Genomic DNA, 23520 nt, shown 5'->3' with positions numbered 1-23520 from the left:
TAGTGGGAGTAACAACCACAACCTACTTCTGGTGTCGGAACGCGCTCGATGGCCCCCTTGGCCAAGAGGGCCGCAACTTCTTGCTGGAGAAGTGCCAAGTGAACCCCGACATGCAGTGGTACTGAGGTGGCATGGCTGGAGGGGTAGTCTCGAAGGGGAGGGAGTAGCCCCTTCGGATTATCTATAAAACCCACCTGTCCGAAGTGATGGTGAGCCAGTGGGGCAGGTGATGGAGAATCCTGCCGCCCACTGGCATTTGGAGGGCATTTTTTTTAAGCCCATATCCTAGATACTACATGTCTCTTCGAGACAGCGCATGCACTGCCTAGGAGAGACCTAAAAAGGGGGCTTAGAAGATAAAGCATGCAGCTCGCCTACCCTACGAGCAGAGGTGATGGCAACAATGAAGGCAGTTTTGAGAGTCAGCAACCTGCGAGGACAGTTATGAAGAGGCTTGAAGGGAGCATACATAAGAAAAGTGAGAACTAGATTTAAGTATCATTAGAGCATTATGAAAGGAGATGGAGGGAACAGATGAGTAAGGCCCTTAAAGAGTCTGTTTACAATAGGAGATTTGAATAAGGAAGGCTGATCTCGCGGCCAAGGCAAAGCAAGAGATAGCCACAAGTTATCCTTTAAGAGTGCCCAAGGCAGATCCCTGGAGTGCCAAAGAAAGAATTTAAAATGGATCTGGGAAAGAGGTACAGAAAGTGGGTCATTAGTCTTCGCTGTGCACCATGCCACAAATTTGCTCCATCTACAGGCGTATACTGTTTTAGTGGAGGGACGCCTGGCTGCCAAGATAACATCACAGACTTCGGATGGAAGGTCGAAAGCCGTCTACAGCTGCAGCTCAATCTCCATGCACGGAGGTGGAGACCGGACAGGTTCAAGAGAAGAACCCTCCCCTGGTGCTGCTACAGAAGGTCCTCCCGAAGGGGCAGTCTGATCGGAGGATTGATGGCCATGCTCAGGAGGACAGGTTACCAGACTCTTCGTGCCCAATCCGTAGCTACAAGAATGACTTGAGCCCGGTCGTGCTTGATCTTTTTGCGCACTCTGGGCAGAAATGGTACGGGTGGAAAGGCGTACAGAAGGCCGAAGCTCCACTCACGACAAAACTTCAACGCACAATACAGCTGACATTGTGCGTTCTCTACTGAGGCAAACAGATCTAACCAAGTTTCTCCTCACGACTGAAAGAGACCTGGCGCCACCACCACCAGATGGAGACGCCATTCGTGATAGCTCTTTAGTTTTGTTGCCAGACAATGAGGACCCTGTGGAGCAACCTCAGGCTCGGGGCAGAGGGAGAACGGGCTGGAAGATTTAAAACCAGTCTAGCTACTGTATTTTGCAGAACCTGGAGCTCAGAGTTAATGGAAGCCAGCCGAGCATTTCCAAAGTCCAGGCGACCGACAATCAGACCCTGAATCAATGGCAGACAGGAAGACAAAGGAACCCATTTGAAATTTTACAGAGAGAATGCATTATCCCGTAGCATGTGCATGTTGTGTAGTTGACATGGTCACGCATAGAAAGGGAGTTGTCTAGCATTATCCCGAGATTACAGGCAGTTTCTTTTGGAATAAGATAGGTACCTAAAGTAGGGGGCCACCAGTCAGTTGTTCATAGCATCTGTGCATTGCCAAAAAGTACAACTTCTGTTTTATTGGCATTTAGCTGGAGGATGTTAGTTGACATCCAGTTGTTTATGTCCAGCATACATTGTCCAAACCTATGTGTGGTACTGGCGACATCCTGACCCAGAGTAATTAGTATCTGTGTATCATCGGCATACGACAATGTGTCGAAGCCATGATTCTTAATAATCTTGGCCAGGGGAGATATATAGAAATTAAAGAGTTTTGGACTCAGGATAGATCCCTGTGGGACACCTTTATTTATACGTTGACTCTTAGAGGTGAAAGCTCCAATTTGGACACGGGAGGTGCGGTCACTCAGACAACTCCTGAACCAAGCCAATGCAGGGCCCTTGACACCAGCCTCTCTCAGACGATCCAAGAGAATAGAATGGGAAACAGTGTTGAAGGCCGCCGACAGGTCTAACAAGACCAGGATGGCCGACCTCCTATTGTCCAAATAGAGTCTGATGCGGACTACCACTTCAATTTAGGCTGTTTCGGTACTATGGAATGCACGGAATCCTGTCTGAGACGGATCCAGCCCTTTATTTTTCTCTAGGTGTTTAATTAATTGAACATTTATCAACGTCTCTTGAATCTTACCGAACAGAGGAAGAAGAGATATGGGTTGGTAGTTGTTTAGTTGTTCAGGATCCGATTTTGGTTTCTTTAAAATAGGTCTAACTATGGCCTCCTTCCATCTTAAGGGTACCTGTGAGTGTAATAAAAAAGACTGAAACGCCTTGTTAGACAAGGAGAGATGACTGGACTGATTTTGTGTAAAATCTGGGCGGATACTATATCAGAGGGGGAACCTGATTTTACCTTTTTAATTTAAAGGGTAACTTCTTCTAAAGACAGTTAAGTTTCAGTGCCAGTCTGATTGCTCGGAGCTCTAAAATGTTGATATGCAGACCGGACTCGGGCGGAGACCAGATGCCTCTGATCTCTGCCTCTCCCAGGTGGCTGCTCCATCCCAGAAGTGAAGCATCTGTCAGCACCACTAGATCTGGTTGGGGAAGGGAGAGGTATCTGCCTATGACCCAATCCTGGTTCGTCAGCCACCACGGCAGTCGGTGTGCAGCTCCCTCCGAAATCTGGACGTAGTCAGACAGATTCCCCTGATTCTGAGCCCACTGGAACTTCAGGTCCCACTGTACAGCCTCCATATGCCATCTGGCATGATCCACCAGGAGGCCATGAGGCTCAGCAGCCTCAGAGTCATTCTCACCGAAATCCAAGATAGAGGCTGAAACATTGGTAACATAGCCGAAATATCCCAGACTCACTGCTCGGGAGGATAGGCCCGAAACAGCACGGTGTCCAGAACCGCCATGATTAAAAGGGAGCGTGTTACTTTTGCACGTTGGTAGTGAACCCCAGCATATGCAGGAGATCTGCCTAAGTCTGGAGGTGGGAGACAACAGCCTGGGGTGAACCTGCTTTTAACAGCCAGTCATCGAGATAGGGAAAGACTGCAACCCCTGATCTGCGCAGGTCAGCTGCGACCACCGCCATCACCTTTGTGAACACCCGAGTGGCACTGTTAAGGTCAACAGGGAGCACGGTGAACTGAAAATGTTTGTGGCACACCGTGACCCAGAGGTAAAGTCTCTGAGCTGGCAGGATGGGATTTGAAAATAAGTGTGCTGCAAGTCCAACGCCACCATCCAGTCTCCTGGGTTGAGTGCAGACAGAACTTGGGCTACGGTGAGCATTTTGAACTTCTCCTTCTGGAGGAAGACATTGAGGGCCCAGTGGTCTAGGAGAGGATGCAGGCCTTTGTCCTTCTTGGGTGCCAGAAAGTGGAAGAATAACAACCACGACCTGCTCTGGCACAGGGACCCTCTCTATAGCTCCCTTGGCCTGGAGAGCCAATACTTGCTGGCAGAGAAGTGTCAAATGATCCTTTCGACATCTGATCATAAGAAGGTGGCATGGAGGGAGGGTGAGTCTCGAAGGGGAGGGAGTAGTCCCTTCTGACTATTTGCAAAACTCACCTGTCCAACGGGATGGATTCCTATTGGAGGAGGTGATGGTGGACTCTGCCTCTGACTGGCTGGGGATGGGCCTGGTATGTCGAACTACGAAGGCTTGGAGGCGGTAGCAGGGGGAAAGGGTGGACTGGCCAGCCCACTGGCTCCCTTACCCATGAGGACGCTTGGTCCCACGTCCGCGGCCATGCAGAAGCTGGACAGTTTGCGTGACTCAGTGGCTAGGCTGGACAGGACCTGGTAGGATGCCCCTTCTGTAGCCACAAAAGAGACGAAAGGCAGGCAGGGTTGGACAAGAGGTAGCCGCAAGGCTCAAGGAGCTGGCAGTAGCTCGAGAATCCTTGAAGCCTTCCTTGCTGCCAAAAAGGCGACTGCCATCAAAGGGCATGTGAATTAAAGAAGACTGGACACCCCCTGAGAAGCCAGAAGTCCTCAACCAGATGTGGTGTCTAACAGCTGTAGATGTTGCAATTATTCTGCTCAGTGAGTCAGTGGTATCCAGTCCGCTGTATGCCGAATTTGGTGTGTCTCTCCCGTCTGCAAATACTTGAGAGAGAACGGCCCGGGCACTGTGGCAGCATCCTGCGTAAAAATATCCCAGATAGTATCGGCCCAAGAGGCATACGGTATTCACAAACTGCAATGCCAAAGGTGAAGGAAGAGAACATCTTCTACCCACAGTGGTCCAGCTTCTTGGATTCCCTACCTGGGGGGCAGAAGGGAATGAGACTTTGGATGATGAGGCCTGGACTACAAAGCTCTCAGTGGAAGTGTTGGGTCAGGAACGCTAGGTCACCCAGAGAGGGGTGGTGGCGGCGGGCAGTCATCCTATCCACAAGATCCCCTGTGCTAGGCTTCAACCAAGTTCAGAGTAAGACGTCCGTGAGGACTTCATTGAACAGTAAAAGAGGTTCAGAAAAAGAAGTAGCTGCAGGCTGAAGCACCTGTGTCAAGAGGTTAGTCCAACTGCCACTGTAGGGAGCTCAAGGTCAAGGACCACGGCTGCCCTCCTCTCCACAGCATAGGAAGCACCCTCCTCTGTAGCCACAATAGTGGGAAAAAACAAGCCAGTGTGAGGAGACATGTCCAGACCACTGGCATCACCTAGGCTCATTCACCAGGCCGATTCCTCAAGCTGATCAGTTAAAGGCTCCAGCGGCCCCTCCCAGTCCTCCTTCCCACCTTCTGGCGTAAAAGGAACAGCAAGAATGAACATAGGGACAAAAGTCCCTTCCGGCATCAGAACCAAAGTCGATCGATATGCATCATGGAATTTCTACATAATAATAAGGAAGTGTGGTTTTGTCCTGAATTGGTTTACCATCTGAGAGTGGCTGAACTTACTAACTATCCTAGCAAAATAGGGATCATGGGCCATATAATGTTGTGCACTAATGGCATGGTGCAGAGCTGAGTGCCTGTAGCTTTGTAAAGTGAAATCATTTAACCCAATATTACTTAAAGCTAGCCCTTTATATTCAGGCAGCACAGCTCAGAAACTGAAAAAAGAAAAAAACCTTGCACACAGTTTCTGAGCTTTACTATCTGTTAATAAAGCAATAAGTCAAAGAAATGGTGGGTTAAATGAGTTGACTTTGAGTCAGATGTATAATGCCTATTTGTGTTCACAAACTGCTTGATTCACATAATTGGGCCGTTTTTGATAGCAAAAAAGGCATTTTGGTATGTATTAATCCCAAATTGTAATTCAGCGATTTGGCATTATGAATACATACCAACTCGGCATTTATAAGGGCATGGTATGTATTAATGTTTTGCAACCGAATTCCGGTTGCAGACCATTAATACTTTACTGACTACAAAAGTATAGAGGTAATGCATTCACAAACGGGAAGGGGTCCTCAAGGGGTATCTTCACCTTTGTGAATGTAAAATGAAATATTTGTTTAAGGAGGTAGTAGTCTACAGGACCACTACCTCTTCTTAAATAAACAACAACAAAAAAGAAATAAACGTTTCTTTTAACCCGTTAACCGCGCCCGTTTTTTCACGGCAGTGCGGCCGTTTTAAAGAACGGGCGGGGCTGCGTCTGCCGTTGAACGTGTGCAGCACCAGCCATGTAGTGCTCCGAACGTTCTACAGCCGACAGCAGCACTTAACGGGTTAAAGTGCTGTCCTGTTTCCTTTAAAGTAAAAAAAACTGCTGCATATTTTTTAAAGGCCTGCTTTAATAAAAAGCAATCACAGACATGGAGGTCTCCTGACCTCAGCAGACCACCATCCCTGAGATAACTGCGATTACTAGAGGGTCGCAAATTGCAACCTACCTCATCAATATTCATAAGGGAAGTCGATTTGGAACCGCCATTTTAAGATTGGGACTCTCATACAATGGGAATTGGAAATCCCAAAATAGGTAAGAATAAGCAATTTGGAAATGGCTATTCTTAATGTTGATACATCTGGCCCTTATTGCCCTGCCGGTGTATAAAAATAGAATTCTTCTTTTGCTCTGTGCAGCACCACTAAAACTCACCAAGCTATGGTTCAAAATTTGACCTTGGGTTTCAGACAGCAGCTTTGAGGGCCGCCTTCTGTCTTCCGACCTCACAGTCACAGTTTTAGACCCATACCAAGGCAGCAGAATGTTAGCCGTGCATAATTCTGCAGGCTGGACTTTCTACCGGGCGCTTACAATGTGCTGCGCAGGATTGGTTTATTAGTTGCAGACAAGTGGCTGTGTTGGATACTTCAGTTTGCAAGGACAGGAATAATGTGAGAAGCATAGCACATTATTTTCATGTTAGGCACCCGTCCACGGTTGTTACCACATATTAGCCTACCTGCACAAAAGGTAACCAGAATGGCCACAATCCACCCAACTAGCTTCTGCTGCAATGCCACAGTAGAGGTTATTTTCCAACCCATCGCTGCTTCAGGCCTTAGTGCACCCAGCAACGCCCCACATTACCAGAAAGTAGCCTTTGGCAGAATGAGCGACTGCTTTACTTGTTTGATCAAGGGCTGTAGGCAAGCGTACCTTGTTGAGATGGGACTTTTTGCAGCTCTGACCTTATCAGACTTTCTCAAATGTAACTAAGTTGAGCAGTGCATTGCTTCCAGAGGCAGCAGACCCTCAAAGCAGCATTCTCATCTCTGCAGTGTACTGGGGTGGGGTGCTACCTCAATGATCACTTCCGACACCCCTTAAGCAACCATTTAATGGAGTCTCTCATCATATGCTTCAATTGAAAATCCTACTTAACCCCTTCGACGCTCATGACGAGCTGGGCTCGTCATGCAGTAGCCTCCCAGCACGCTCATGACGAGCCCAGCTCGTCATGAATAATGGGTTTTTGTAAATCCCAGCGCAGCAGCAGAATATGATGAGCTTCCAAGTGGTTAAGGGAGAAAGATGAAGTGCCACCCAGCATTTCTTGTAGAAGAAATGATGAGGCAGGGCCAGCAGTCACTGGCAGCCTTAGTTGAGTACGGAGGTAACAAATCTTTAATTTTAAAGATTAGGAGAATTAAAGTGATAGGTTGCACGCTGCAAAACAAGGAGGTCAAGTCCTGCATAAGCCATCTTTCTGACATCTCTCAATAATATGAAATAGGCTGGAGGAGAGAAGTTCAGCAGCAGGATCTCTCTAAATATTTGTCTTCTCAGAAAAAGCAGTGTGGCTTCTGGCCTAGGGCTATCCTATTCACTACTCAAGGACGACAGCCAAAACAGCAGAGACAATTGTAGAGGAGAAAGGAACAGCCTGCAACAGTGAGTTGCAACCTTATCTCCAGGAATTCTACCAGCTGCTAAATCAGCATGATACTATGGGGTCACATGGTGTGGAAATCAATCCAAGCAAAGTATCCTGTGCTCCTTCAGTTTCCACTTACTAACTACCACCTCTCCAGATGCAAGTTAAGGAACACCAGGGAAACCTGTGCAGATAACTAACCAGGTAGGGTACAGGCTCTGTAGTGAAAATGGGTGACAAAGGGTTGAAATCTCTCCTGCGATAGCAATGTACCCTCCTGCTCTTTATTTCATCTTTCTGGGGAGCCAGATATCACTTCCTGCGAATGTGACCCATGCCATACCTCTCATGACAGGTCTGCCCCACAATTTTTATTTTGCTCACTAGCAGAGTTCTGAACTCTGATGGAGTGGAAGAGTCAAACCAAACTGGAAACCCATTTAACATTGATACCTATCATCTCCATGATCAGGCCAGGATGCAACCAAGAGTTGCTGGCTGGCTATTGTCATAGGGTACAAGCTTTTTTAATTTCACCCCAAAGTGGTGAGAGTATCTGTTCCCACTGATAAATCCGCAAATTCTGTGGCAACTAGGTCCTCCTGTTCACTGACAATGAGAGCTGTATATGTGAGCAAACGTAAGTCAATGGGTTCTGCCCATTTCATCAGCCCAGATGTTTTGCTTTTTGACTGCGAGGTTTCTGACCTTTTTACTGTGGGTGTTTACCGCCAGTGTCTGCCTTCTGAGTTAAGGCCGCTGCAAAGCAGCAAGGGTAAGGGCCACTTGGCTGGCTACACATGAACATGTGAACATAAGTGTGAGGGCTGCACATAGGGGAGTCCTGTTGTGCATAGCCTGGTAATTGCACACACAAAGTCTGACACAGAGGGCACTCAGCATGATTTGATACGGACTTGGTGTAAGCCTAAATGTTAGTGTACATTAATAGGGAAAGTCAGTGTGGTTTACTGTCTTGTCTGGAGTGACATTCCATTATACACCTATGGGGACGACTGCCTTAGGAAGCTGCTTTGCTTCCCTGTGGCCTACAGAGACCAGTGACGTATCAAACTGGGTGGAATCTGTATTGTCAGACCCAAATATGAAAGCTCCAAGAAGATATCTGTACAATTTATGGGTCATCCAGGATTGTCATATTTCTCTGGCTCAGCTCAGGCTTAGAGCCCAGGCCTTTTGACACTCTGCCGTGCCAAGTTAATTACGTTTCTCTCCAGCAGCAGGAACAAAAGCTCCCCCACACAAAGGGAGCAATCAACAGTGCCAGACTCAGCTCCTGAGGAGGAAAGGGGTGGGAATGAAGGATCGGCATCAATCAATTAGTTGTCAAACTGTGTCAGGGATGGTCCAGCGCAAGCCCACTAAACAAAGGAGGGAGCCCCGACCCCTGGAGCCATCATAGGAGGGGGCTCCTTTTGAGATTCGGTGGGAAATACCCTGACAGTGATGTTAGCGAGGGGTGGAGTTGAGGACCTCAGAGCAGATGTTGCTAGTGACTTCTTGGTGACACCATTTTGAAATGCCTTTGCATGCTGTGCACTAGTGTTGGGACAAGGGGGAAAAGGTGATGTGGCACCACTGGGGCCAGAAGTGATTTTCTCCTGGAGCTTTTGCCCCCGCTTAAAAGGTCTTGCGCAAGGGGAACAGCTCTCTGTTGGTTGTGATTTTCTGCTGAACACTGGGACTGGAGGCGGCAGCAATTGACAACTGGAAGGGGGAAACCCCCTGAGATCCATCTGGACTATGGACCCTGCTTGCAGTTGGCCCCAGGAACAGTGAGGCTATCTCCAGAACCAAGGAAGCTGGTCCCCTCACTCACTGAGGAATAGTTTGGGGAAAGACTGGGCTTCTGCGCCAAGGAGGAGAGACGCTCCTGAGGAAACACAGGAGAAAGGCTGGCATAGAGAGCCAGTGAAACCAGCTCCATGCAAACTTTGTTGCCTTGGAGGCCCGGAGACCTGATGAAAATGGTCCATGTAGCTATGGCTTACCACCAGGAGCAAAATGAGCCAAAAATTGAGGAAAACGGCCCAACGGGGCACAAGATAACAGGAAAAGGATTTGACCTTTGACCCCCCAGCATGATCCCCAACACGCATGTATCTCTGCTGGCTGGCTGTTCTTCATTCCCCAATGTAGTCCAGGGCCCGGGGTTGCTGCAAGAAGCATCCAACACTTATTTAAATGGGTCCCCTCTTGAGTTAAGGAGGCCTGGGGACCACAAGCCCTAGGCCAGTTCCTTGTTTTGGGGGACGTGGGACCCCACTCTGGGTACTCCGATGTACCAGAGAGGTGGGGGAGCATTGTCATGCTCCCCTGTGAGATACCAATAGAGGAGCCTGGGATTCCCAACTCAGGGCCCCCAGCAGAGAGGAGAAAGTCAGGAGAGTGCAGCCGCACTACCCCCATTAGTGGTGGACCGGCCCCACTTCTCCTGCCTGTGAGCGGCCACCACCAATAAGAAGCGCCCTGCCACGACAGCAGGCAGGGAAAAAGAAGAGCAAGCTTCCGTAGAAGCACAAAGGAGAGCTGCATGTGTGGGGAGTTGGCTGGGGGAGCCAGGGGTGGCCTTCCTGTGCTGCCCCCAACATCTAGAGGCTGACAAGGTGGCCTAGTGGGACTGGGCACCCCAAATATAAAGAAAAAGCAGCACAGCAGAAGAAATAAACAGACAGGAAGTGGCTCACCCAGCTCATCAGGAGAGCCTTTCAGAGCTTGATATTGATGAATGTCACTTCTGATGCTTGTGGTGGCCCCGGGACGGCAAAGCCACGACCAACAAAGTAAAAAGAGCACAAAAGAGTTGTGGCCCAAGGATCTTTTCAGCAACACTGGCCTTAAGTCTGTGGGGTCCACAGAAACACGACCACCCAGAGACTTTTCAAGCACACCCAAGGCTGGTGCATGTGCTCTTCAGCTGGGAGTGCAGTGCACTCTAGGGGCTAGGGTTATGGCTACAGTTATTGTGAGGCTCAAGGTGTGCAAGGAAGGTACATGTTGTACACTGCCTTCTAGGGGCACGGTCTTTGGTTAAAGTTCGACCTAAGTGACCTTTATGGGCCAAATTAATGATTTTGCCTCGCAAATCCTCAGGGGAACCAATCTCTCACCCCTGAAATGTTCATCTTTGACAATGCTTAATTCTTCTCTTACATTACAGAATGCTTCTACTCCTTCAGGCACATTGCTTAGGTTAGGCTAATGACCCATCACAAAATCCAAAACTTGTGTCCTTGTCGTGTCACTGGACACTCCAGCTTCCCATTCTTGTTTGTTAAGAGTCAGTTCTCCAACCCAAAGTATAGGTGACTCAGGTATATAAACTTTTCTTTATCCAATGGCATCCTGGATAAATAATATGCCGGTATGTTCCTGTTCCTCAGTCGGTATTACAACACAAAATTGTACTCCATCAAACCCTCAACCCACCTTTCGATCCTAAGAGTGGAGTTTTCTACACATCTAAATGCAAACATTTGAACCAAAGGCCTGTGACCTGTCTTTTCCTTGAACAGTAAATCCCACAAAAAAATCTGAAATGGTTGACAGCACACATGCAAGCTAATGCCTCAGGCTCTACCATGGAGTAGAGTTCTTCAGCTCCCTTGAGGGAATGTGAGGCGAAAGCTATCACTCTCTTTTCGCTATCCACCACCTGGGAGAGTACGGTGCCCAATCCCTTCAAACTGGAGTCCATGGTCAAAGTTGCTTTCCTGGTGACATCAAAATGTCCCATGGTTGGCATACGGGCTATTTGCAATGGTGTAAGTATCAACATTTAGGAACAAAGTAAATAGAGTGGACCTAAACAAAATTATCAACTCACGAATACGGTAGATACATGTCATCAATTTCAACTAGAGGTAATGATTTTATAGGGATATCTTTTTATTTCAATTTTTATAAATATATATCAAATACAATAAATACACAATGATCCAAGAATTCATTGACAGATTATTATTAATAAAACACATCTATGAGTATCAGGTCAGATAGTTAATAGTCACAGTACAATTCAGAATGATGAACCATGGTGGTTTAAAGCATGGCTCGAGAATATGTTCCTAAGCGCGTTTCGGCTAGGTGCCTTCATCAGGAAGCCATATTGTCAAGAACAAAGATGTGACCTGAGCAGTGGTCCCACAGAGTCGAGCAATCGTAAAACAGGACAGTGCCTATTTGGTTTTTAGAGAGAATCTATGTCGTGAAGCGGTCAATCAGGGTGAGATGTACGTAGCCATTAGGCAGGGTACCGTGACTCTCGCCAAGTGGGCCGGGATATCTGTGGAGGTATATTAAAAATGCCAAAGTCCGGGTTCGATGCTGGGTATGGCTGCTCTGGGATGCCTGAATGCCTAATGTGAACGATACTATCGTATGAAATCAGGAGTACGGTAGAGGTCAAATGAGGAGCAGTGGAGTTGCTAGGTAATCGGGGGCACGGGCTCTAAGCGTGCTTAAGTCGTCGTTGGTATATCGCCGGCGCCAGGATGCGGCGTCCGAACGGCAGTCTTCTAGGCTGCCCTCTGCTCCAGAAGAGAAGAGCTTCCAGACGATCGACACTGAAATGGAGTATTTATGTGTGTCTTTGCAGTTTTAGATTCTCAATTTGTAATCCCCTGAAGAAGGGTCTATGGCCTGAAATGCATTGGGTAAAGAGGGCAAGATTACTGCACAAGAGAATTATCTTCATGGATTATGAACATTTTAATATTTGTACAAATTGAAAGTTTCCAATGTGAATATGATGGAGCAACAATGGCAAATGATAAACTTCGACAACAAACATTAATTATTGAACAAAAAAAACATGACTATAGGGATTTATTTCTGTAAAAAACTGGATGACAAAAAGTTGGGTTTCAATAGCGAAGTGCGACCAGAGTCAAGAGGTGGGTATCCACCTCCGATAAATGTAAAGGTGCCACATATGGCGTAAGGCATTTCTTGTGCCACAAATGCATACGACTCAGTCTCTCAGTAACCCGTACACATATATCCCATTCATATGCACACATGTTCATTCATCCCCAAATACCAACATGGCAGCCTTGTCATAGTACTCATTATCCTGTACAAGGCAAGAATCAAAGCAACATACATCAGCAAAATACTTTGTAAGTAATGCAGGAATAAAATGTCACTTTGGATGCAGCGAGTAAACATGACATAAATATTACTTTACATGCATGTGACAGATACCTTCCAAAGGAATGTAGTATCTTTTCAAGGACAGACACCTATTTGCAGCAACAGCACACAGATCACACAATATTACTCTAAAAACGCAGGGAGCAGCGCACCTGCGCTCCTACTAAACGTTATATGGTAATGAGGTAGTACACATAGTGCACAGGAGCACCTGTGTGCCTACTACATGTTCTACGGTAATCCAGGCAGCTTCCTAACTCGGGCAGATTCCTATCAGAGACCGGGGGTCTCCATAGAGATTTTGCCCTGCAATGTCACTGAAGAAAAGATGCCCCCAAGGTACGTCTCCAAAACAGGGGGGGGGGTGCACACACTGTAGGATTTAGCGGGGAGGCTTCTCTGGGTCCCCCGCGTGAAAAGCGGTCAAATGCAGCTGCCCGCAAGTTGCAGCTCTCAATACACAATGAAGCTCAGCCCCTTTTCAAGTACTGGGCCGCCCACGAAGGAGCATGGAACAGCAGTATCTCCTCTGCCAGTGAACCCCACATTACCTTTTGGGGCAACTGGGCCAAACCTAGGAGGTTTGTGCAACTCACGCTCTAAACCAGTTGGGGGGGGTTGGCCAGCTCTGATGTAGGAGGTATGTACCACGTTGCCCAGGAAACGTGCCTTTAACCGTGGCGGTGGGTGGTGGCTAAAGTCACACTGAGAGGCGCTGCAGAAGGCCTCTCACACGGCAGAGTGTGGTTTGCAGGCTGAAACCCCGCAAAACAGTTGTTTGGTTGCCACGTTGGCCCGGACAAACACATCAGTTCTAAAGGTATCCTTCTGTGCACACAGGGGGATTGTTGCAAGGACAAGCTGTTGAACATCCCCGAGGCGCTTGATCCTGAAGAAATCACCAGCACTTCAACAGCCCTCAGCAAAACAATAGATCAGCCACACGCTTACCTTCGCTCAAGCTCCTCAGTTGCCATGTCCCACGGCAGAGAGAGGGGAATCTTCATTGACCCTGAGATTCCGTGAACAGGGAGAAAAGCCAACAAGCCCTTGGAGAACACTGGGGCACAAAAGAGGAGAGTAGGCAGCAGGCCAGCACGTAAGTCCAATTGCAGAGTATCAGTCTCTTCAGCAGCCCAGCAGGCAGGCAGGCCAGCAGAACAAAGCAAGTAGTCGCAATGGCAGTTCCTCCTGGCAGAATAGCTGTCCTCTGGCAATGTACAATTTGGAGAGCCAGAAGCATCTGGTTACAAGTCTCACGCAGTGTCTTAAAACTTGGGATCAGAATCCCTGAACTTATATTAAAAAATGTCTGATGAATGGGTGACTTCAAAGGAACCCTTAAAAGTGCGCAACAATCCCTTTCAGCCCGGCCCTGGGTCCACAGGATCAGAAGATGGTAAATCAGCGCATTGTGTGAGGGCAGAACACAACCTATACACATGTCAAGTGTGAACCACCTCTTCCTCTCCCAGCCCATGATGACTAACAGTATGCAGATGAATGCCGATGTATCCCCAGTCACACCCAGCCCTTCCTGTGTGTTGACTGACTGGAAAGTATGCCCTAAGTGAAGCTATCACTTAGCTCAGATGTGTATTTGAGTCAGACTGCAAATCAATAAGAGCCATACATACAGAGATGTCCACTTTCTAAAAGTTGCATTTATAAAATAGTAATGTAACATCCAAGTACACCCCAAAGAAGAATTTATCACCACTATTCTAAACATACCATACATAGCAATGCCACTCCTTTCTGATCAAGAATTACCACTTGAAAGTATATAAGGGAATTCCCAATGCTAGTCTATGAGAGGGGAAGGCTTCATAGAAGTGAGAAATGAAATAGGCTGTTTGTCGCTACCAGGACATGCAACACATAGGGCACATGTCCTATCTTTTACTAACACAGCACCCTGACCATAGGGCTTCCTAGAGCCTACCTTGGGGTGATCTCTGTGTGATAAAAGGGGAGATTAAGGCTCGGAAAGTAGTTCTAAATGCCAAGTCACAGTGGCAGTAAACTGTGCACACAGGCCCTTCAGTGGTAGGCTTGAGCCACGTTTGAAAGGCTACTTCTGTGGGTGGCACAAGCAGTGCTGCAGGCCCACTAGTAGGATTTCATTTATAGGCAATGCATATCTAGGATACCACTTTACAAGGGACTAGCAAGTAAATCAACGTAAACCAATCATACCTTGTTTAGAGAAGAGAGTGCATGCACTTTAGCACTAATTAGCAGTAGTAAAGTGCCCGCCAGCTAGGGGAGGATCAAGGCAAGGAAAACAGCAGCCAGCTAGACAGTGGTTCATCATGTGGCAGGGGAGACACAGGGGAGTGAGCAATGAGCTGGAGGCAGGGCACAAACCCAAGAAACGCCAGTGGCCCACGAGTAGGAAAGCAAAGAAAGCCATCGCTAAGAAAGGACTCGAACACACGGACCTACCACCATCCCAATGACGGTGGGATCCAACAGGAAGGCTAACAGCAAAGAGGCAAATTGTGAGCATATAAGTGCTATTGTATAAGAATGTTTAAAATAATTTACACCATTTTTATTCAATGGCTCAGGTGAAGCACAAGGGCAACACAGATCAGGCGTCCTAATGCATTACGGAGGGGGTATCAGGGCCCGCATTGCATTTGATGGAGCAAAGACACACTATAGGGGCCAGGGAAGGGGAAAAAGGGTGCTCCCCATTGAAGGCAGGGAGAGAGGCCATTAGTGTAAGGATTTCTGGCAGGGTGGAGACAGTGGGCAAGGAGCAGAGCAATCCTAGGGGGCTCCAATCACCCATGGCGGCCTGGGGTGGCACAGAAGGGAGCAGCACACAGGCGGCAAGGACATCATCCTTGATGGAGCAGGCACCAAAGGCCTAGGCTGGGTCCACGCTAGGGCAGCCCTCAATAGTCGCATGTTGGTGAGTCTCATCGCATTAGCAGGACAGGAAAGAATTTAGAGGAAGGAATGTATTGATAGCTTTACATTATTGGAAATCCACCCAGAGAGCTTGGATCTGACAGTGTGCAATAAGAAAGAGGAGGGACGGAAAGAGTGTGAAGACTGATTTTTTCTTCGATAATTGCATTGATGCATTCAAGATTATGGCGTGCTTTATTGAAGAAAAATTCCTGTATTGTGCATAAGATCTATGGGTGTATGAGGCGTAGATACAAGAGACGCACAGACACATCCCTTGTGACGTATGGCTGGTGTTCGACAAGGGCTTTAGATTGAACATGAAAACACATCCTGAGAAGAAGTGGAATGAGGAGGATGTAGCTGGTTGCAAAGGGACCAAAGCGATGGTCAGGAAAGAGGGAGCCGTCCTTTTGGAGCACACCCTTTAAGGGGAGCCCAGATAAGCAAAGCTCATATTATAAGGAAAAGTCATACCCCAGTTGGAAAGGTACAGCAGACATGGTAAACAGCAATATATTGGAAGCATCATTTAGACAAGTGCACATGGGTTGCAAATTCAGGCATGTATGCAGAACCCGCAGGGGTAGCCACTCGGCCTCAGAATGCAGGTGCAAAATGGGCCATGGTGACAAAAATGAAAAGTAAAATAAGGAGGTGCAGGAGTGGTGGTGGTGGAGGGGTGGCACAGAGAACGGGCGGGATTTCCAGCTAGCCAAGTAACCCATTAACACACACCAGTTCCTAAGGTTAGATAAAACTTCCAACAACAGAAAGGCTACTGCTCAACTAGTGAAAGGTTCTGAGGAAGGTTTTAGAATCCTGTTTGAAGGTTTCATCATCACAAGCACAGTGAGGAACCTGAGGTCTGCCCAAGAGCACCCATAGATAGTTCAATAAAAGATTAAGAAGGAAAAGAGACTGGGTCGAATAGAGGTCCCCCTATCCGGACCATTCCCCAGGGGATTGGTTTTTACCACTGCTGGGGTGGTACCCAAAAAACGGACGCCTGTTCAGACTCATACAGCATCTATCCTTCCCTGAAGGAGCTTTTATGAACGATGGGATCAGCCCAGAGGCATGCTCGGTGGGATACTCAACAGTGGAGAAAGCCAATGATTTCGTAAGGGCAAAAGGCAAGGGCCCCTCATGGCACAAGCAGACATTGAATCTGCGTTTCGGGCCAGGCGTACCTTAACCAAGTGATGCCAATGGGGTGCTCTGTGTCTGGCACGTATTTCAAGCGTTCCAGAGAACACTTTTAGAATGAGCCCTGCACAAAAGACGCACAGAGTAGGCTAGCTACACTACCTTGATGACTTTCTTTTTATGGGGCAGGTAGGGACAGATGGGTTCATGATCACATTGAGGCCATTCCAGGAACTACCTGCAGACAAACGTGTACCGTTAGCAGCGGACAAAACGGTGTGCCCGACAACTAAAGTAGTGTTTCTCTGGATTGAGTTAGACTCCATAGCAGGCATATCTAGGATACCAGAGGACAAGGCCCATGAGTTGAGAAAGTAGTTAAGGGAGGGATATGTGCAGCACAAAAAAGCTACGCTCCGGGAACTGCAAAGGTTATTAGGAAAGTTAAACTTTGCAGCTGGGGTTATACTTGCAGGGCGAGTTTTCGCAAGATGCCTGACACGGCTGATCGCTGGATTGCGGGAGGAGGATCATCATATTAGGCTCGGGCAGGGGTAAAAAGTGACCTGGCCATGTGGCATTGGTTCCTGGAGGAGTTAAATGAGCCGTTAATATGGAGAGAAGAATGGGTGACTGTCAGACAAATAACCCTTTTCACAGATGCAGCAGGTAGCAACGGCTTTAGAGCAACATTAGGAAAGGTATGGTGTGCGTGGAAATGGCCCAAGAAGAGGGAAGAGTTGGGTTTCACAAAGGATGTTGCCGTTCCTGAGTTGTTCCTGATAGTTGTGGCACTGACAGTCTGACAGGAAAATTTGAGAAGCCTGAAACTCACCCTCTGGTCTAACAATCAAGGGGTGGTGTAATCAATAAACAATGGGGCAGCCAGATGCTCTACTATACTGATGCTTATGAGGTACATGGTGAAGTTACAATTGGAGGGCAACCTCGACAGGCAAGGCATGTCCCAGGGATTGAGAACTCACTGGCAGATGCGCTCTTTCATTTCCAGATGAGCAAAATCATGAACCTAGCACCAAGCGCCTGCAAGGGAAGAGACAGGACACAAGATGATCCATAGAATTCAAAAAGTTGACCCAGATCGTGGATGCATGTGAGTGGGTGGAGCTAGACGCATTTGAGTTCTCCTTGTTCAAGGTGGCATTCACCACAGCATTTTCTGGGGCAATCAGGGGGGGTGGGCATGTGGACCCAGCGCAAAGGGAGGTGGACATCAGCATGCCTACAAGCAATGTATGTCACGCCAGACTTGTTACAGGTGGAGCTACTATTAAGGAAATCGAAAATGGACCAGCAAGAAAAAGGGTCCTAGGTGCAGCTTCATTGCATATGGGACCCCAGGTACTGCCCAGTGCGCTGCTTGTATTCCAACATGGCACTGTGGCCCATGGGGGGGGGAGGGATCACTCTTCAGGCACGAGGACCTTCTGAGCAAGTTTCAATTCATGGCAGTTATAAGCAAAGCTCTCCGCTGGGTGGGTCTACCGTCCTCCTTCTTTGGGTCCGACATATTCTGGACAAGGGCGGCAACAAGGGCCACACAACACAGGAGGCCAGAAGCAGAGATCAAAATAGCGGGCAGATGGCACTCCATGCTTTCAAATTTTACTTTAGGTTCCAATTTTCGTGACCAAGCATGGCCCGCGTTACGTGCAAACTGACAGCTATTATTGTTGACTTGGAAGGGAGGTGACTGGCCCAGGACAGCTTAGGTGGAGTCTAGAGTGTATGGGTACTGTCGGGGAACTGATGATTACTATTGAAAGAATTTTTATTTTTCTCAATTTTTTTGATTTTGTCTAACTTTGCACACCTGAAGTCACAAATGCACAGCCCCAAATAACTGCCAACGGATCAAAATATAACCTGACCTATAGGTCAGCTGAAAAGTAAAACTCATATTCCCATCGCCGGGCTAATAAATGCTTTTGGATTCTGCAGAAGCATTGTAACTCTAGATAAATAGGAAAAACACAAGATGTTAGAGTCGACAAAATAATGATTATTCTCTAACTTATTACCTTGTTTACACCTGCTGACATTCAGAACACCGGAACCAAGGCAATTACCCGCCGGTACACAGAATCCTGCATTGTCCGGATTTTCTGTTGCATTGGCAAACACCTTCGCTGGCGGCACGAACCGGAAAGCTGAGACTCCCTTGACATTCACGTTGCTCTCGTATAATGCATACAGAGACCTGTAAAGGACAATAAAGAGAAGAAGGCCCTGAATTACTTTGACAAACCAAGAGAAGAAAACATCACACAACCATAAAGTAGTAAGCACAAAAGCACCCAAATATTGGCACAGTAAAAACACAAAAACCTGACTACCCGTTGGCTGCTTCACAAACAGCTTGCATGCTATCCCAAGGTTTTTCACCCTACTAGGCCAAACTCGATTCAGTTGCAAACTTGAATTTGCCCGTGAATCGGTATCCAACTCTAAAATAATACCGCATGGGCACCCACAGCAATTTTTCCAAGGGCTGGGGGGGGGGGAGGGGGGGGGGGAGGGGCGGGTAGGAAGGGGGGACATTTTAACATCATCCATCCTCTGGCATGATGTGCATCAGGTGGGGTACAAGAACCACTGGGGAGCAGGACGAGCCATGGGGTGCAGGAAGCATATGTTCCCTTACACCATAAGATTGTTTTGCTACAGCAATCCGTTTCTTTTGTGGTCCTTGGTTGATATCACACGTTCTAGCAGTTTGCAAAGAAAAAAGCAGTGCTGCAGGCGGGAGCGGCTCCTGGCCAAAAGTGAAAAGACTCAGGCATGCAAAGGGTTGAGAAACCGGATGAAAAACCTTAATAGAAGGATCAAGCTCCCTTTGTCTGATTAGCCGTTTCTAATCTGTTTTTATGTCACCTTTATTGAAGGCACAACATTTTTCATACACACATGATCAAGGCACTATAACTGAATGATAAAAAACAAATGTATAGTTTGCATTTGGTGTCACTGTGCAAACAAATGACTCTTAAAATATATGACAAATGTATTTATTTTGGAAACATATTAACTTAAATATATTCAAATAAATACAATTAAATGTATTACCTTGAATAAAATACCAACTGTTCTCATCCAAATTGGAAAATAAAACATATAACTTAACATATTAACTTAACCTGGATTGCAGGTTACCAACTGCAAGCATCTACAATCATGCTGAAATATAACAATTACATTTTTCAACGAGTAGTTTTATACAGTTTTTGTTCACTGATAAGTGATCTCAAAAAGGAACTGTAAACGTCTGCAAATTGATCATTTTTTTTTCAAAATTAGCTGTTGTTAGTTTTCATTATTTTTGCTTGATGTATACTCATCATGCACAAACTCGATAAGCGATTATCTGCCACTGTCGACCTCAACCAGGTTTTCACCTTCTCATTGTACTGAAACACTGTTTCACTGTTCAAGTGGTCACTGGTAAGGTGAGAGCGATGAGAATTGCTTGTTAGACTGATGGAAATAAATCTGTGTGGTTTAGTATATCCAGAAATCAATTGTCAAACTGCTCATCCTTTGTTGACCAGATCTCAAACCATGTGACAGGCTTACGGTTACGGTTTCAGCTACCAGACTAAATGTTGTTTAAGTGCCTCCAAATAAGGCATTATCTGTTGAAACATCTAAAATTGACAAAAACATCTAACTCGGCGGTCTGGCATTATCTGTATAAGGAGAAGACAAAATCTCTTATAAGCCATATATATAAATGCTTTTTTGGCTATAGACAAGGTGATGGCGAAAGATTGACAGGACGGTGGAGCAAGACTCTGGGAATAGTTGTTACGGCAGGTGCTATAGAACAAGCTCGAAGTGTTATTGGTGACACTGTTCATTCCATTAATTTGTGATTACAACAATTTTGTACTGCAAGCCTACCTTATTAAACGCCGGAGAAAATAGCTAAATGGGCTCTGCCAAGTTCAGTCAGTGCTCTGACAAAATGTCCTAGATGTGATTTGTTCGCAGCAAGCATAACACACATGTTTGTAACATGCCCGATTCGATTAGGGCAATCATGATTGGTCCAGAGAATATGAGTTAGAGACTTGCTTGTCTACTTTTGATACTACTTGTTGTTGCCAGGTTGGAAATCGCCCGGGTATGGATTAGTCCGAATCCTCCTTCTATAAGTGATTGGTGGATGTTGGTTAGAGAAACGTACAAGATGGAAAATGCATTGGCAAATGCTAGGGGCGCTCATTCTACGACAAAATTGAATGCTATATGGGGGCTTTTATTCTAGAGATTGGGTTTGTGACAGCAATGAGGTTTAAATCTGGTGTTAGATTTATGGATATCTGTAATTCTGTTCTATTTAAGGCAGCAATACTTTCATTTTTACATCGGTATTGTGATGTCTCTTTTCTCCTTATTGTCATTTTCTTTATCTGGTTTATATATGTAATTATGTTTTATGCCCCCTTGTTGCCAAATAAAAAAATAGTTTAAAAAAAGAGAGAGAAAATTACAGACCAAACAGATGCCTGCATGTTAAAGAAGGGAGACGCTTTGTTTAGCCGTCCCAGTTATATAACAAATTCCCACAATGTATAAAGGATGGCCAATATTAAGTTAGGTCTAACATTAATGCAGGATGGACACCTTGGTATGAGTTATAGTAACTTTGACCGTTCCTAGCATTACACAATGGGGTGGGTCTGGCCTACGAACGCCCACAATGTGTTGAGAATTACCAAGATCATCTAGAAAAAGCATATTAGGGCTGACATGATCCGGCCAGGATACAATATACCAAGAATTACCACTGTTCCACCATTGGAGCAGTAGGTGCAGAGGTTGGCACCATTGTGGCAAGTGACTACACTAAGGACCTGATTAGGATTGCGGTGAATCCGCATCCTCCGGGCTGGCGGAAGTAACCGCCGGCCCGGAGGATGCGGATTCATCGCTGCGGTGTGAGAAATGACCCCCCGCCAGATTAGGATGGCAGGGGGGTCGTCTGCGGACGTGGAGACCGTCTGCCGCTTTTCTTCCGCGAGAAAGCGACGGAAAAGCTCTAATATGTTGGCGGTGTCTATCAGACACTGCCAGCCATATTAGGATTTGCATTTTGATATGGCTTTCCGCGGCGGCAATGCCGCCACGAAAAGGCATACGGTCTTTTCTTTGGGGGCCCATTGCGGGCCCCCAGGGTGAAGGGGGGGCACATGGGGGGTACCTATGGTATCCCCCTGCATTTGCATGCACGAAGCAGCAGGTACGCGCGGTGCCTGCCGCTTTGTGCATGCAAATGCACTGCTTGCATTTTTAACATTGCGGCGGGTGCTGCTTCAAGCAATGTTAAACATACAGGATGACCTAATTCGCACGGAGGGACCGCCGCTGCCCCTGCGGACGGTCCCTCCACCTCTGGGGTGGCGGACGAACGCAGGTCCGTCCGCCATCCTAATAGGCCCCTAAATTGGCACCACTATGCAAGCTGAAGCTTTACTCCATGAATGAGCACCATTGTGCCAAGAAGCCGTTCAATATGGCAAGATTTACCATTGTTCTACTGGTGCAAACATTAATTAGGATTATAATTAAGAGGGTGAATTTGCAAAAGACTATGGGTGCGTCAGTGTCACTGACCTGATCATGTCCACTCTCCTCATCCTTGGCAGAGTTGTTGCTATTAGTGCAGAAGGCATAGGATTTGCTTTCACTGTAATACAGATGCTGGGCAGCTTTGTCTTTAGATGGTTCATCTTCTGCGTTGTGCAGATAAACATCAGAGGGTGACATGAGAATGATCTCGGATGCATTAAAATGGGCAAGTGGGAGGTCCCTTGTGCAGCAGCACCCAGGCAGAATATAAATATGAGGTGTGTGGAAGCCTCTTTAAGAGACAACCATTTCTTTACAAGGGAGGCTAGAGCTGCAGCAAGGAAGGTGTGTCTTGGACTGAGAGCCCTTCAGCAGCATGTTTGCCTTCGGTGATACTGTGATCGCATGCTTTCAGGCAATATGCTTTCAGGCAAATTATAGTTTACCACCTCTGCGGGGATTGTTTTTCCGGGGGCTGGAAAATCACTCCCCTAAGCCACATATTTGGGACCACACACTTTGCAAGGGAGGAATTGACATGCTGCTACATTTGGTCAATGAACGAAGCCATTAACTGTTTCCATGTAGCAATTTGGCAAGGCTGTCCAGAGAACCACATTAAAGAGGTTAAAAGAAATAATAAAAAAAATAAAAGATTCTCCACCTCACCCTTTCAATGCTACACTAAAGGTGGTCCTCTATATTGCGGAAGTTGTATGTGATGTTATTTAAACTGGTGCAACTTTGCTATTTCAATCCACGCACTGACAAATTCAAGTAGCCAACCATTTACTCATCCTTCGTAGCTGCACTCTCTCGAAACCCCTTCAGTAATACACTTACTTCTACATCCAACTGTTAACTTATTCTCATCATCACCGACTTCACCATCAACACCACAAATGTAAACTCCTCAGTCAAGGAACACAAATTGTCACTGACAAACGACCAAGAGCCTGATTTTGAGTTCAGCAGCTGGGAAAATATAAGCTGATGATGGAGCTGAAGAGTGCATCCCAAGTGGTTGAAGACCAACAGCATTACGGTTGTTTTCACCAGCCAGTCATCTAGTATGTAAACAATGGATGGCCAATCTGGTTGAGAAAGGTGGCTAACACAACCCAAACCTTGGTGGAAATCCACGACCATGAGGCTAAAATGCAGAATCACAAATGAGTAGTTTTGGGATCTCACCACAAAAGACAAATAGTTCTGTGAGCAGGCTGGACTGGGATGTGAAAGTAGTAATTCCATACACATAGAGATGCTAATAAGAGTTGAACCTGCCTGAAACACTTTCTATTCTCTAACCTGCAAATGCTT

The 23520-nt window shown here is 46.7% G+C and overlaps 1 protein-coding gene across 1 annotated transcript in view; it reads right to left on the bottom strand.

Annotated features, from left to right (window-relative positions):
• The window catches only part of SCARB2 (scavenger receptor class B member 2), a 485622-nt gene that overhangs the window by 109584 nt on the left and 352518 nt on the right, over positions 1-23520 (bottom strand). The window contains exon 7 of the mRNA XM_078676388.1: positions 18648-18826. Within this exon, the coding sequence (XP_078532514.1) occupies positions 18648-18826 (179 nt within the window). The remainder of the gene's footprint in view (positions 1-18647; positions 18827-23520) is intronic.

This window comes from Lissotriton helveticus, chromosome 2_1 (assembly GCF_964261635.1).
Source record: "Lissotriton helveticus chromosome 2_1, aLisHel1.1, whole genome shotgun sequence".
NCBI classification, from domain to species: domain Eukaryota; kingdom Metazoa; phylum Chordata; class Amphibia; order Caudata; family Salamandridae; genus Lissotriton; species Lissotriton helveticus.
Note: the sequence above shows the minus strand (reverse complement) of the source record. Positions and strands in the feature narration are given on the sequence as shown.